Source organism: Macaca nemestrina, chromosome 14, assembly GCF_043159975.1.
Source record: "Macaca nemestrina isolate mMacNem1 chromosome 14, mMacNem.hap1, whole genome shotgun sequence".
NCBI lineage: Eukaryota > Metazoa > Chordata > Mammalia > Primates > Cercopithecidae > Macaca > Macaca nemestrina.
In genome coordinates, this window is record NC_092138.1 from 69,053,901 (window position 1) to 69,068,736 (window position 14,836).

At 45.0% G+C, this 14,836-nt stretch overlaps 1 protein-coding gene and 1 long non-coding RNA gene across 2 annotated transcripts in view; one reads left to right on the top strand and one right to left on the bottom strand.

The window, feature by feature from the left end:
- The window catches only part of LOC105477203 (gamma-aminobutyric acid type B receptor subunit 2), a 419,718-nt gene that overhangs the window by 188,370 nt on the left and 216,512 nt on the right, over positions 1-14,836 (bottom strand). Inside the window, exon 5 of the mRNA XM_011733608.3 lies at positions 2,067-2,132. Coding sequence (XP_011731910.1) covers positions 2,067-2,132 — 66 coding nt within the window. The remainder of the gene's footprint in view (positions 1-2,066; positions 2,133-14,836) is intronic.
- LOC139358172 (uncharacterized) lies at positions 6,334-10,912 on the top strand. The gene is made up of 3 exons (XR_011612720.1): positions 6,334-6,463; positions 9,525-9,739; positions 10,844-10,912. It is a non-coding gene; the product is annotated as an uncharacterized lncRNA (long non-coding RNA).

Genomic DNA, 14,836 nt, shown 5'->3' on the forward strand with positions numbered 1-14,836 from the left:
GTTTTCCTCATTCGATCAACACCAATCACCCACCATGCGCCAGCTCCTCGCAAGGCCCTGGGGATACTGGAGAGGGAACACTGAGTTTCTTCTCTAAAAGAAAGCAGGCTCTCAAATTTGGGCCATTGTTTTCCTTTTTAAAGTGGGTTATTTCTGGACCCTAGGTAGTAAGGAGCAAGGTTTTATGAGTTTTGGAGTAAAATTATCAAATCTATTCACTCTATATTTTCCATTTTTCTCATGGTCCTCCTTCAATTTCAATGAGGAAAGACCTCTTGCTACTCTCCACTGATAAATAGAATGCTTAACACAATTTTGTGGAATCTACCAGTAAAACTTGCCAGTAAATGGTGGCCCATTCCATCTTTGGACACCTGAGACCCTATATAAACAACCAAATAAAGATGACTGGTATTTACTGAGGGTTCACTGTACATCAGGTACTATGCAGAGGGTTTTTGCTCAACAATCTTATCAGACAGGTGTTATAATCCTCATTTTACAGATGAGAAAACTGGAGCTCAGAGAGTGTAAACAACATACCTAACTTCAATAATAAGTAGCAGAGCAGGGACTCAAGCCCAAGCTGATTGGCTCCTGAGTGCCAACCTCCATCCAAGATCCCTTGAAAGGTCAGCCTCACATCCTCTCCCTCCTCCCGGCTAAATCAGATGATCGGACAGTTCTCGTTTTGCTCCTGAGCCTTCAAGTTCAAATAACTACACGTGACCATGGCTTCCAGCCACTACTCTGTCCTCGCTCCTTGTCTCTTTTCAATTCCTACACCTGTCCAAAACAGGCCACCAGGAGCTGGGCAGGTCTCCCTAGGTGGGTTCTCTCCAGCAAAGAGCAGAGGGACTACCCTGCCCTGGGTGTAGACATGCAATCTGAGGTCACCTCAGCTCTCTGGCACTGTCCTCACGCTGATGACCTTAGTTACCAGACCCTGCAGTAAACTGGGGGTCATCTGGAACACCCAAAGTCCCTTCTCTTCTCAACACGCAGTACTTCTCAGCTATGCCTCTACCACTTGGGCTTAGGCAGCTTTGTTCTAATATAATATGTTAGGACAATTTACTCTGCTTGGATATAATCAAACATTCCAACCTGCTAAAGTTCTTTGCACTCAGACTCTGTCATCCAATGTATTTCATGATTTCTAGAATTACTATTTATAACCTCATCCACATTACTGACAAAAAGATCAAAGAGGACAGAGATCTGTGGCCCATCACAACACACTACACCTAGAATGACCTCAGTCTAAAAGGTGAAGCTTATTGGGTAGACAGTGACTCACCTGTCTAGGCTTTCATTCTGTTGACTTTTCTCCTGACATGATAGGGAGGATTGGGAGCTGGGACATCAAAATGGAAACTGACTTAGCTCCTGTGTTACGTCCCCTACATCTAACTTAAGCTAGAGATCATATGGAGAAAATATATTTTTTTAGAAGCTAGATTAGGGATCAGGTGAATGGAGATGGAGCCTTGGCTCTGCCATGAATTGGCTGAGGGCCCTTGGACAAGCCCCTTTACTCTATGGAGCTCTAGTTCCTCATCTGTAAAATGGGAAAATCATAATTGTTTCACATGGTTATTGAAAAGATTAAATGAGATAAGGCATAAAAAGGTCACCTTTGTCACCTGCCACACACTAGACAGCTGTAAAGGATTCAGGAGTAGAAAATCAATAGTTAATAATTTGTCCCTAACCTAAGACTCTGAGCCCTACCTACAGGGCAGGGAGTGGGTCTGAGTCACTTCAGCCTCACCCTGATTTCTGGTATCTCCCTAGCTAAGTTGAGCAGACTTAGAATTAGCCAATAAGGCTTAGACAATGGGTTAGACTGAGGTCCCTGGTTCCTCGATGACAGTATTATTCTGAGCCCTGGGGTGTTAGCTCCCTGGAAAGAGGAAAGAACAGTGAACCTAATTCTTCTGCTTCCAGGAACCCAGGCTCCAGTCCTACGATCCCACTCACAGACTGAGCAGGGAGAGAAGGAGTATGGGAAAAAGCTTCATGAACCTCCCCAAAGACACGAATGATACAACTGTTTTACTTACACAACAGAATACTTTTGCTGCCATATTCTGGTCAAACTGGCCAAGGATGATCCGCACATCATTCCCCTGTGGATGGAAGGACACGTCATGAAGGTGAGATGTTCAGCACCCCACAAAGGGTTCAAGGCTGTGACAGACAACATTCCTGCGCCTCTGGCTCTTAGCCCAGAGCTCTGCCTGGGCAGGTGGGCAGGGCAGAACCTCACCCCCAACCCCAGCCCCGCCTGGACTCTCTAGCCCTCTCTAGGGCTGGTTTTCCTTTGGTTCCTGCAATCAGTCTGCCCTGGTCTCATGGGCAAGCCCTAGAGCAATTCTGTACAGGCTGGAGGCTAAAGCTGACTGTTCTCAGGGGCCTTGCAACCTCCCCTGTTCTCCTCCCACCAGGGCAGGCAAACCCTGAGTCCATGCAGGCATCATCTAACCTTCTTCCTCACTTTACATATAGGAAAACTGAGGCCAGATGAGGAGAAAGGAGCTTCTAAGGGCCCCTGGGGAGTTGGTGGCAGAGACAAGACCCCAGTCAACCACACTCTGCTGCCCTGCCACAGTGTTCTAGCCCTTTCTACCTTCTTGACAGTTAATCCCTCAAGAAATTCCCGGAGCCCACAGAGCTTCCCAATTAAGAGGTTTCAGACTTGCTTTGAGCTTTGTTTGCATCTCAGCTCTACCAACCAACCATGGGTGGCCTCTGGTTGCTCCTTTTCCATCTCAGCCCCAATTTCCTCATCTGTAAAATGAGGATAATGGTAGTACTTTCCTTACCGGATTTCTGGGAAGACTAAGTGAAATAGTCCTTGTAAAGTGCTTAACACAGCGCCTAGCACATAGTGAGCGTCCAACTTTATTTCTAAGGAAACTCTATTTTTGAAAGCTCTACATGGGATTACATTCATTATATCAGTGTGGTTAACAGGAAAGTGCACAGTGACCCCTGTGACTCATTCATTCATTCAACAAACAATTACTGAGCATCAGCCAGAGGCTCTCCTGGGTCAGGTAAATGGGGTCTTCGTTGCTTTCTGGGGCATTGGGATCCAGCTGGGTCCTGCCCCAAGGAGAAGAACAGGCTGAAAGAGAATGGGTGGGGCAGCCACCAGGAGACCAGCCAGGCCCTGGCCCACACACCTGCTCCCCATCCCAGCCGCTTCCTGCCCTCCACAGTGAGGCCCAGCCTTGCAGGTGGTGCCACCTTCCTGCTGTTCATCCATCCCCTCCAGCAGGCCTCATGGCCCTTTGATGCATAAAGTAGAAAAATATGCTTTTAAAGATCAGTTTTTAGCATCTTTCAAAATTGGAAAGTGCTGACTGAGAGGCCATTTTACTCATCATGTACTTTAGCAAAATAAAGAAGGCCTGGATTCTAAAATCATCTTTCGTTTGCAAGCAAGAATGGAAAGAAGAGGGGGAAAAAAAACACTGGCTCTGAAAGGACTTTAAAAGATCGTTAACAGAGCAGTGGAAGGAAGGCAAGCCTTTGTCATCACCACGTCTGCAATGCTATAAAAAGTTCTAAGCTGCTTCCGTTCTGTGGACTTGCTTCCAGGCATGCTCCAAGATCTTTCTGCTTGTTTGTTGAAAATTTTTAGCATTTTTTGCTGCTGACAGTACCTACCCATTCATCCATCCATCCATCCATCCATCCATCCATCCATCCATCCATCCATTCATCCAGCAAATATCTATTCATCATCTACTTTGTGCAAAACCCTGTGTTGCTAAACATGGTATGGTAAAAACAGCTTATTAGTTTTTGATCAGAGACCTGGGCTCAAATCACAGCTCCACCTCTGATTAGCTGAAAACTTTGGGTCTTAATCTCCTGGAGCCTCAATTCCTTCATCTCTGAGAAAGGGATACCCCTATGTACCTTGCGCAGTGGTTGTCAGATTCATCATAACGAAACTCACCCACTGGCTTCCATGCTGCTCTCTGCTGGCTGCCCTCCTGCCTCCCTGGCCACTCCTGCTCATAATCCTCATCATCAGCTTCTGACCTTTCTACCCATCCCTAAATGCTGGTGTTCTGTCCTTAGCTCTTTGCTCCCATCACTCTCCCTGGGCCACCTCCTTCATGACCCCAGCCACAACTGTTCTCTTTGTGCCGTGGACTCCAAATCTCTCTCCCCAGCCCCAGCTTTTCTCCAGTTTCCCACCGGACTCTTCCAGTTGGATTCTCTCAGGCACCTCCAACACAACTGTCCCAAGCTGAATCCACCAGCATTCCTAAGAGGCCCTTTCCTCCTCCTGTGTTTTCCATTTCTGACAATGGTCAGGAACTTGGGAGTCATCTTAGACTCACTTCTCTTCTTCAACCCTCATCCAAGCCATAACCAGAAACTGTTGGTTCTGTCTGCTCAAAACTAGCTCCTTAATCAGCTCCAACCCTCCAGCCCCACTGCCCTGAGTTTGGTCACCATCATTCCTTACTTAGTGAACAGCAACAGCCTCCCTGCATCCTTGCCACGAATCCTGCCCCATTCACCCATCGCCAAAGAGCAGAGGAAGGGTTCACTCCTAGATGATTGTGTGAAATCTGTGCATGGCTTCCTGAGGTTTGCAGATCAAACTCTGAGCTCCTTAGCACATTCAAGATGTGCTAAAGATAAAGATGGTAAAGATCCTATGCAGTCTTTACCAACTGACTTCTGCTCAATTCTCTATCACATTTCTCATATCCTGCCTTGGCAGTGAGTCCTAAAACAGGACTGCCATTCATTCATTCACTCATTCATTTATTTATTCATATTGCCACTCCGCCCCCCACCCATTCTGCAAGTCTATCCCTCCAGAGTGCCCTTCCCTCCCCTCCTACTCACTTTGCCTGCACGGCTGCTACTCACCCTTCCTACCTTAGCCCAGGCTCCTCTGCTCTGAGAAACCATGTCTCTGTCCCATCAGGCTTGTGGCCACTTCTTCCTCTGTGAGCCTGGACCACCCTGTGCTTCCCTCCAATATGGCTCAAATCCACTTACTTGTCTGTCTTCCCCACTGAAGTAAGGGTAACTTGACTCATCTCTGAATCCCCAGCTCCCAGAACAAGGCACTACACATATGTCAACAAATACGTGTTTAATGCACGATGAAGTGAATTAATCCAGTGTGCAGCATCACGCACAATGCCTGGCCCGCACTGCTTATTCAGTCACTAGTAGCCATTATCATCACTGCACTAGCATCTGGCCAGCCCCATGGTCTAGACCCTGGGCTCACCATGTCTACTTCTTGAGTAGACCGAGGGAACCATATCTTCACAGCTGACCTCCTGACCACCTGCTGACAGTTAAGTAACCAGCTCTGCCACTTGTGGACCATTTGGTGTCTTCGTTGCTATGACAACCAAGTTGCAAGGACCACTTGGTTCGGTGCTCCCAGGCTGTTAGATTTGGATGGGGCCCATGGGATCACCCATCTGGCTAATCTCTTCCCAGAGAGGTACAAGGCTTTTCCAGGGCTCCACAGAACCAAAATGAAAGCCAGAGCTCTCACTTTGGTGCTCCTTGACCATTAGAGGGCCCTGGAGAAAGATCCGATGCAGAACCAGGTCATGCCTGCTGCAGGAAGCTGTGAACACACACTCCGCTTCTGGATGGTGAGAAAGAGGGGGCAAGATGCTGCCAAGTCTGGGAGGAAGGAGGGGCAGCCCAGAATCCAGGGTTGGGGAGAGGCCAAACAGGGGATGAGGCTGGATGAGGATCTTGGGGGATGCCATAGAGCAGCATAAGGAGTTTGAGGTGCTTCTCAAACTAGGATATGTTCATTCTAGAGCATGGGGAGGTATCCTGAGAGTAGGAAATGCAGATACACCAGGTTCTTCTCTCTGAAGTAGCAACTTACTGGAAGATTCAGGGGTGAGGGGAAAGGTTTTAGATTTGGGGAATTATAACAGCTTTTCCACACATGTGCACACTCTCGTAAAAGTTCCAGAATCATGCTTTTCAATGTTGCATAGCTTGTATCTTTTTCTGAAAGTCCAGAGAGCAGAAAGAAGAAATTTGGGAATAGCAGTAGGCCCTGCTTTCAGCCAAGCCCCCTGCCTCCCTGCCAGGGTGTGGGCCCATTCTCTTATACTGAAAGGGCTTGGGGCAATTTAGGCAGTAGTAGGGGGTAGGGAGGGGCAGCCATAACCATCCCTGAGGATGACAGTGACAGATCAGAGCTGTGATATCACAAAGGACTGGAAACATGGCAGAGGGCAGGGTCTGGAAAATCCTGTGCCCTTCCAGGGACTTGGCTGTGTAGGGGCCCTTCCTGGAGTGAAAGCAGATGACCTGAGTTGGGGCAGATGAGATGGTCAGGTCTAGGGTTGGAGACCACACATGGAGACCTATGTTCACACCCTCAAGAGGCTACTTCCACGGGAAAGGGGCAAACATGGAAGGAAACAGCCATGGGAATGCGGTAGGAAAATGGGGAGGGGTGTTCAGCCCAAACCCTCCCTCCCCCCAGTGATGGGATGAGTGAGGGAGAGGCCCACTAAACTCCCTCTGGAGAGGAGTCTGATGTTGCCAACCCCGGGTAGGTTTCCTTTCCTCTTTCTTGACTCTGTCTCATCCCTCATCTAGAACCACTTTGTCTCTGGGATGCTTAAAGAGAGCTAAACACACACACACACACACACACACACACACACACACACACACACGACACTTAGCAAGGATAATCCAATTCAACGAACTAGCGTGTACCCCCGGTTTGCAAGCAATCTTAACACCATAAAAATAACAACTCTCGAGCCCTTTCTGAGCTGTTGTGCTAATCGGTCCGTCAGCCCCACCCTGGAAGGTGGGCGCTATTTTATACTCACTTTGGAAAGATTCATGAGCAAAGCAGGGTCCAAAGAACACTACAGCCGGGGCAGGTGCACCTCCTTGAGGCTGGTACACCCGCCCTGGCTGCAGTGAGGGTGGGCTGCTGACAGCTCGCTCCCTTCTCTGGAGAACTGCCCTCAGCTAAGGGGAGCTTCCTGGCCATGGGAGCCATGCCATGCCCACACCCCACAGAGAGCAGCCAACAACTGACTCACATTGGTGGAAAACTCCAGCCCCCTTGCTAAAAGGTGGGATCAGCTCTGTGGTGCCGTCTGTGCTCCAGAGACCCCTCTGGGGCCAGGCTAAACTGGTATCCATCCAAGACAGAGCCCCTCCTGCCTCATCCTGCTTCCCTCCCCTTCTCCTAAGAGTACTCCCTCAATAAATCACTTTCCCAAGCATCTCAGGCTCTGTTTGTAGGGACTTCAACCTAAGACGCCAGGTCACACAAATAGGAGGTGGTGGCACTGGCCTTGCCCCAGGTGGGTGTGGTCCCAGAGCCTGAGTGATTGACCCTTCACTCCTATCTACTGCCTCCCAGCTGAGGAGGCAAACCCCACTGGGTCTGAGCTGCTGGAGCTCAGCACTCAATCTGCAGCAACAGCTAATCGAGAAAAGTCATGCAGATGTTGAAGTGAAAGGATATAAATGGCAAATGCAATCCTGAGCCACTAAAATCGCTGGTGTGCATTTAAAAGTGCAGGACAGCAGAGGTGAGGAAGATTAGGGACCATGCCCTCTGGCCAGCCTTCCTTGCCTCCGGAGCATGGAATCTTGCAAGGAAGGTCAAGTTCAACCCTGAGCCTCAGCCTGACCTCTGGGCTGTCTGGAATCTCCTGCCACCCATGCATCTGTCTAGACCCACTCAATGGCTTCCTGTTTTCTCAGAGCCTAGCCTTGCAGACTACCTACTGTGCTGGGCTGCTGAAAATTCAAATGTCACAATGCTATATAAAGAGATGAGATGCTATAAATCCCTAAGGCAGCTGAGCTGTTAGAGGCTGGCCATGACCTGGGCCAGCAGGCACTGCCTAAGGCTTCGGAAGCCCAGGCCAGTCCTGTGCCCCAACTGTCTGGCTGCAGACCTGGAGTGGGCCCTAGAAGGTTAGCCTAGAAGTGTTCTCCAAAGTCCCTCCTGGCTCTGACAAACTGATTCCACACCCAAAATGAGTAGTCTCTTTTATTTAGCTAAAATTTGTCTTATTTAGACCCCATCCCCCACTGGAAATGTCCGTAAAGGCAGAGAAGCACACGCTTCACTCTCAAGGAAGGGAGCGAAGAGGGAATAGCCCACAGCAGCCCAGTGGAAAGCATGGCATTTCTTTAAAGTTTATTCTTGTATCTTGAAAATTCATGTATATTTAACACTCCAATAATGTATCTATGTCATAAGTTAAAAATAATACCTTTTCGTCTCCATGTCTCTGAGCAAACCTGGCCTGTGAGAAAGATGCACCATGTTTATTCTGCAGCTTTGCGTCCCCTTGGGGTGCCTGTATGAACTTCAGTTTCAGGCAGTCAGGATGGACTCCTGACCTGTGGGGGTGGCAGTTCTCCTCAGGTCTCTCCTATCTGGTTGGGAAAAAGGGAGTCAATTCCCTAAGGACTTGTTTTTGGCCAGAGTTGAGAGGGAGAACACAGTTCCCACTAGGACTTTCCCACAGAGCAAGGGGAGGGCAGTCCTCTCAAAGCCTATCTTTGTAGTCGACGTATGACAGGCAGAATAATAGCCACATCCTGGCTGGGCACAGTGGCTCATGCCTGTAATCCTGGCACATTAGGAGGCCAAGGCAGGAGAATCACTTGAACTCAGGAGTTCAAGACCAGTCTGGGAAACATGCAGAAACCCTGTCTCTACAAGAAAAAAAAAAATATATATTTTATATATATTTTAATATATTATATATATATAATATATATTTTATATAAAATATATATATTATATATAATATATATTTTAAATATATATTATATAAATATATATATATAAATTATATATATATTTATATAAAATATATATATATAAATATAAATATATATTTAAAAATATATACACTTTAAAATATATATATTTAAATATATATACTTTTAAAAATATATAAATATATATTTATAAGTATATATTATATTATATATTATATAAACATATATAATATATAATACATAAATATATATATATTTTAAAGTATACATATTTTAAATGATCTGTCTCCCCGCATTTCTTCTTAGTAATAAAACAGGAATTTAAAACAGATATATATATTTTTAAAGTATATATATATTTACATATATATATATAAATTGGCTGAGTGTGGTAGTACATGCCTGTAGTCCCAGTTACTTGGGAGGCTGAGGTGGGAGGATTGCTTGAGCCCAGGAAGTTGAGGCTGCAGTGAGCTGTGATCACACTACTACACTCCAGCCTGGGCGATAGAGTGAGACCCTGTCCCCACTCCCCTAGCCCCCCAAAAAAGGCCACATCCTAATCGCCAGAACCTGTGAGTATGTTATGTCACGTGGTAAAGGGAAAATGCACATTGCAAATGGAATTAAGGTTGTTTATCAGCTGATCTTAAAATAGGGAGATTTTCTTGGATTTTCCAGGTGATAATGTATTCACAGGGTCCTTAAATGTATTCATGTATTCACAGGGTCCTTAAACATGGCCGAGGCAGAGACAGTGATACAGTGTGGGAAAGGCTCCACTGACTATGGCTCCCTTTGAAGACAGAGGAAGGGGGCTGCCAGCTGAGGGATGCAGGTGGCCTCTAGATACTGGAACTAGAGTTTCCCGAAGGAACTTGGCCCTACTGACACTGTGATGTTGGCCTGTCAAGATCCATGTAGGACATCTGGCTTCCAGACAGTAAGACACATTTGTGTTGCTTGAAGCTGTTCAGATTTGTCACAGCAGCAACGGGAAATGCAGATACCGCCCTCTCTGGAGAGGCCTTACCTTAGGCTGATCCTGTCTCCCTCCCCGCTCTGCTGGGGTTCTAGGACACTCAGTTGTTGCTGACTAGTCAAGTAGCTTTTCTGTTCAAAGCTGTCCCCTTAATGTGAGGCTTAAGGATCCCCACTAGTATTGTTGGAGAATTGGGCTATTTTTGTGAGTCACTCAAAAGAGAAAGCCAAACATGGCTCTAAATGGCAGAGACATATTTTCTTTTCCTTTTTTAAGAGTAGAAAGCCTGGCTCAATTTAGAGGGTCTTCATGATGTTGCACTGGGCCCAAATATTGCATTAATATAAAAAGTAAAGATGAGAGCTTTCTGCTTATCTGTGTCTTTCTGTCATTCCCTAGCGCTTTTTTTTTTTTTAACCACTCCTCCACTTAAGGCAAGTAGGTTGCAAAGCCACTTCATTCCTGTTTTATTACTAAGAAGAAAATGTGGGGAGACAGGTCATTTAAAAATGTTGGGTATGAGTAACCTTGGAATGTTGAGAGGCTATGCAGGAATCTTTCTGCTGACTGAGGAGTGTGGGTGGACACGAAGCTGGGAGGCATGCCGTGGAGGTTCAGAGCCAGTCCGTAGCTAGACTGCTGAGCTAGAATCGCAGCTCAGTCACTTAATCAGCTTCATGGCCTCAGGATAGTTATTAAACTTCCCAGAGCTTCAGTTTCTCTACCTATAAAATGGGGATAATAATAGTACCTATCTTCAGAGCAGGTGGTGGCAAACACTTTCTATAAAAGTCCAGATAGTAAATATTTTAGGTCTCATAGGCCATATAGTCTCTGTTGCAATTACTCAATTCTGCCACTGTAGCACAAAAGCAGCCAAAGACATTGTGGTGAATGGATGTGTTCCTATAAAACTTTATTTACAAACACAGAGAGTGGGCCAGATTTGGCCCATGAGCTGTAGTTTGCTGACTGCTATTATAAAGTTATTGTGGGGATGAAATGAATTCATGAATCTGTGAGCACAAAGGGAGTGCTTAAAAGTGTCCTCCTTTGATGTTAAAGCAGAAGCGTTGGATGAGGTCAGAAGAAGAGGCTGTGATAAGATGGAGAGAGAGAAGAGGAGCCCTCTGGAAAGAGGTGCCTGCTGGCACAGCACTGACACAGGCAAGCAAGGCTCCTGTCTCCTCTGGTAAATTCACTTGCAATAGGGAAGCTCTGTGGTCCCAGAGACCCTAAATGAATTGCTCACAATCTCTCAACTTTGCTTACTGTCTCGAAGTTTGGATTTTAGAAAGTCCTTTGTTATTATTTTAAGATATTCATTAAAACATAGGGAATTCCATGGCCTCTTTCCCTGAAATTCCCTAATTTTATTATTTAGTGTTTTATTATTTCGTCTTTTCTCTATTCCAGTGTCTCCCAAGTTTCGAACATAATATCAACTACTGATTTTTCAGTCCCTGAGAGAGCCCAACAGTCTGCATATGGCAACCATCACACAATTGGGACGGCCCAGTGCCCTCTCTACAGAGGAAGACATCAAGGCGGGGATGGAGTCCAACCCCGGGTCCACTTGATTCAAAAGCCCCTGTTATGCTTGGTGTGGTGGCTCATGCCTATAATCCAGCACTTTGGGAGGTCAAGGCGGACGGATTACCTAAGGTCAGGAGTTTGAGACCCGCCTGGCCAACATGGTAAAACACCATCTCTACTAAAAATACAAAAATTAGCCAGGCGTGGTGGAGGGCGCCTGTAATCCCAGCTACTCAGGAGGCTGAGGCAGGAGAATTGCTTGAACCCGGGAGATGGAGGTTGCAGTGAGCCAAGATCGTGCCACCGCACTCCAGCCTGGGCGACAGAGTGAGACACACACACACAAAGCCCCCGTTCTGAGTTTCTGTCTGGGATGATGAAAAAGTTCTGGAAGCAGATAATGGGATGGTTGTACAACACTGTGAATGTACTTAATGTCACTGAAATGAACACTTAAAAATGGTTAAAATGGTAAATTTTATGTCACATATATTTTACTACAATAAAAAAACAAAGGGTCACAACTAGAACAGCATTCCCTATACTTTCTGAGTTCTGACAAAAAAGGAAAAAAGAATGCTGGTGATTTCTGTGCAAGTAGGGCATAGGGTTCCTGATGGTGGAGGCAGGGGGCTGTGGATGGAAGGGACTTTTGGGGTATCTGATAAAGTTCTCTGACCTGTGTCCTGTTTGCCTTATGATTCATTTAGACATTCATTTGATTTCTGTGGCTTTTAAATTGTTGTTTCATTTCACAATAAAAGATTTTCTTTAAAAGTTCCTGTTCTTTCCACAAATATATTTGCTCTCCAGAGCACCTGGACTGAACTGGGGCAATTGCCCCTCTCATGTCAGTTCCAGACATAAGGGTCTGTGGATGCCCCATGGTTGAAATAACGCACCACCACTTCTTCTGAAAAATGGAAATACGAATACAGGGCAGAAGGCCACTTCGGAGAAGGTGCATGAAGCAACTGAAATGTCCAGAAAGGGAAATCCGACACCTGGATCTCTCCCCAGGAGTGCCAAGGACTTGGTCTGTGCAGAGCGGCTTCCTAGCCCCGCCTGGAAACAGCTAAACTTTAGCCACCCCCTGTTCAGAACAGGCTTGGAATGAGCTTAAAGGGCCTCGTGACTTCATCACACAGAAATGGTTTTATTTCCTGACTTTCTTGATACAAATTTCGATACACATCTGCTAAATCAGCCTTATTAATTTCATTATTCAGTTCCTCTGTGCTCTTGCCTTTTTTCGCCTGGGTGAACTGTCCAAGAACGAGAGAGAGATGTGATGCCTCCCAACGCTATTGTGTTTCTGTCAATTTCTCTCTCTATTTTTAACAGGCTTTTCTTTCTTTATTTCAGTGAGATGTAATTTAAAGCAATAATAGACTATGAGTGTGTTATTCTCAAGGTGGATTGAAGCCTTATCTATAGAAAAGGACTCTCCTGAGTCCTGTTTGACACCTGTACCTTGAACACGCTTTGGTCTGATATGAATACTGGGATTCTTGCTGTAGTTTGATTTGCTTGGTAGACCTCTGCTCAACCTTTTACCTTTACCCTTTCAGTATCATACCTATCAGTACGTTTATCTGAAGTAAATAGCTAGACTTCGTGTTTCGAAACACAATCTGAAAGTCTTTTCCTTTTGATAACGAGTTTGGCCTGTTTGAACTTCCGGTCAGAATCAGTGTATGTGGTCTGCAATGATCTGTTTTGTGCTTTCTGGTTTTCATGTTTGCTTTCTATTTCGAAACAAGGATGAGATTTCCTTTGTTTTATTTTTGTGTTTCTGCAGCTTCAGGTTCTGTTTGCATTATGGTATATTTACCACTGAGTTATTCAAAGCATTCTTTAGCTTACATCTCTCTAATTATGAAACTCATGAGCAAAATGGTCTCTTTTGAGTCCCTCTCCTAGTTAATGCCAGGAGTTAAGCACTCTTTTTAAAAAAAAATCATCTCTTCTTAGGCCTGTGAAGGTAATTTGGATTTTTATATCTCAATTATGCCTATTGCCGTATCTATTTTTGCATTATGTATAAAATTATATGTAATTTTTGCATCTGCATTACACTTTTATAAAATTATTTAGACTTCGTTTTCCTTCCATGGGTTCCCATGATCCCTGCTCAGCCATTTCTATCACGACCTCAGCCGTAAAGTATGCCCTCGCTCTTGGCTGCGTCGCACTTCAGGATTAGCTTCAAGAAGGGGACCTGGCTGGAACATCGTGTGAGCCCCATACAGTGGAGAATGTCTCCCGTTGCTCCACTGTCTCTGGGATGTAATGCTTCAGAGGAGTCGGAGAGTGGCCTGGTTTTTGCATCTCTATGGGAAGTTTGTTTTTTTCCTGGCCTAGATATTTGTAAGATTTTCTCCACTAAGTATGTCAAAATTTTGGCAAAACCTGTCTAAGTATGACTCTCTTTTCACCAGTTCTGCAGAAGCTGGCTAGTTTGCTCATATAGTCTGTACATTTCCATATAAAATTGTTGATTTTGTAGTTCAAAAATTGTAGAATAATGGAAATTCTGTATGGCCCAATCTATAGTTCTAAGTCTGTCTTGAGCCCACTTAAGCTTGTTTCCTATTAAAAACAAAAAAACAAAAAACAAAAAAAAACCTTCTTATTTGAAAACAGAAAAATTGTGGAGACTGTATACAGAGTTCCCATACAACCCCTCATCCAGTTTTCCCTATTATTAATGTTTTATATTAGCATTTTGTGCCTTTGTCACAATGAATAAATATTGATGTTATTATTAGCTAAAGCCCATTCTTTAATCAGATTTCCTTAGTCTTTTTCTCAAACATCCTTTTTCTATTCCTGGATCCCATCTAGAATATACCACATTGTATTTAGTTGTCATGCCTCCTTCAGCTCCTTTTGGCTCAGGCTTTCTCTATTTTTGATGAACTAGACAGTTTGGGGGAGTATTGGTCAGGTATTTTGTAGGATGGCCTTCAACTGTAATTTGTCTGATGTTTTTCTCATGGTTAGACTGGGGTTATGGGATCTGGGGAAGAAGACCACAGAGGTAAAGTTATTTCCATCACATTATGTCAAGGGAGCTTTCAACGTGACTTATCACTGCTGACGTTGACCTTGATTGCCTGGCTCAGGGAACGTTTGTCAGGTTTCTCAACTGTCAAGTTATTCTTTTTTATCCCCCCTCTTTTCCTACTGTACCCTTTGGAACAAAGTAACTTAAGAAGTGTGTAGTTATGACCTACCTCTTTGGAGTGTGAGGTATCTATGTAAATTATTTTGAATTCTTCTGTGTAGGAGATTTGCCTATGCTCTCCCATTTATTAGTCAATCATTTACGTAAGAGTAAACTGGTGGAGATTTACTTTATACTTTGGGTTATATTCTAATACTACTTTAATTTTTGTGTTCAAATTGTTCCAGCTTTGGCCACTGGGAGCTCTGTCAATCAGCAACTGTACTCCCTTGATACAGCCCCACCAGTATGTGTATTACTCCTTACCTTCTGGTGTTACAAAATACCCCAGA